General features: G+C 34.4%; 1 protein-coding gene across 1 annotated transcript in view; it reads right to left on the bottom strand.

The window, feature by feature from the left end:
• LOC119588466 (probable chitinase 2) overlaps positions 1-125 on the bottom strand; it is a 22,541-nt gene extending 22,416 nt beyond the window's left edge. Inside the window, exon 1 of the mRNA XM_037937114.1 lies at positions 44-125. Within this exon, the coding sequence (XP_037793042.1) occupies positions 44-122 (79 nt within the window). The 5' untranslated portion in view covers positions 123-125. The remainder of the gene's footprint in view (positions 1-43) is intronic.
• Positions 126-672: the final 547 nt, after the last annotated feature.

The raw sequence follows: 672 nt of genomic DNA, 5'->3' as shown, positions 1-672 counted from the left end.
CCAAAACACAAGCATTGAACACAAATATTTAATAAGATCTTACCAAGGGCCAGCGCCGCGAGAGCCAGTACTAGCACCCCTAAACACTTTGCCATTCTTAGCGACACTGAAATCTCTCTCATTCATTTCGAGTCAGCTGGATGAGGCCGGGCACGTGAGTTACCAGGTAGTCTATTTCAAAACGAGAGATTATTTCCCTTGTTTATTGATTTCTAAATATATTTCTCCCCTTTCTTGTGGTTATATTTGGTTGCGTTGGTTAGGAGAGGTGGGGAGATAGGCTGGGAGAGATAGTTTGGTTTTTATTGGGAAAGGTTTTTAGGAATGATGAGATTTTATCAATTAATTCCGAATTGGTAACTGTTATCGAAAAAATATGAACGTGCAAGGCAAGATTTTAGCATATATTTTTGCTGATAAATTCTGTATAATTATTTTCATTTTGTTTTCAGGTAAAGCAGACTATGATGCAATAATCTGCAATAAAATACTTAATTTACGAATTCGATTTAAAGACAAAAAAAAATATATATAAAAATGGCATACAAGTAATTTTGAAAAAAAGAAAAGAAAATCAAGTACCTTTTGAATTTGGATTTATTTGGAACAACAAAACAGGAAAACGGATCAGGAATAGAGGAGAGACCTTGAATAAATTTTCTTTTTCCCCCG

Source organism: Penaeus monodon, chromosome 24, assembly GCF_015228065.2.
Source record: "Penaeus monodon isolate SGIC_2016 chromosome 24, NSTDA_Pmon_1, whole genome shotgun sequence".
Classification (NCBI taxonomy): Eukaryota; Metazoa; Arthropoda; class Malacostraca; order Decapoda; family Penaeidae; genus Penaeus; species Penaeus monodon.
The sequence above is the reverse complement of the archived record's forward strand: the minus strand, read 5'-3'. Positions and strand labels throughout refer to the sequence as shown.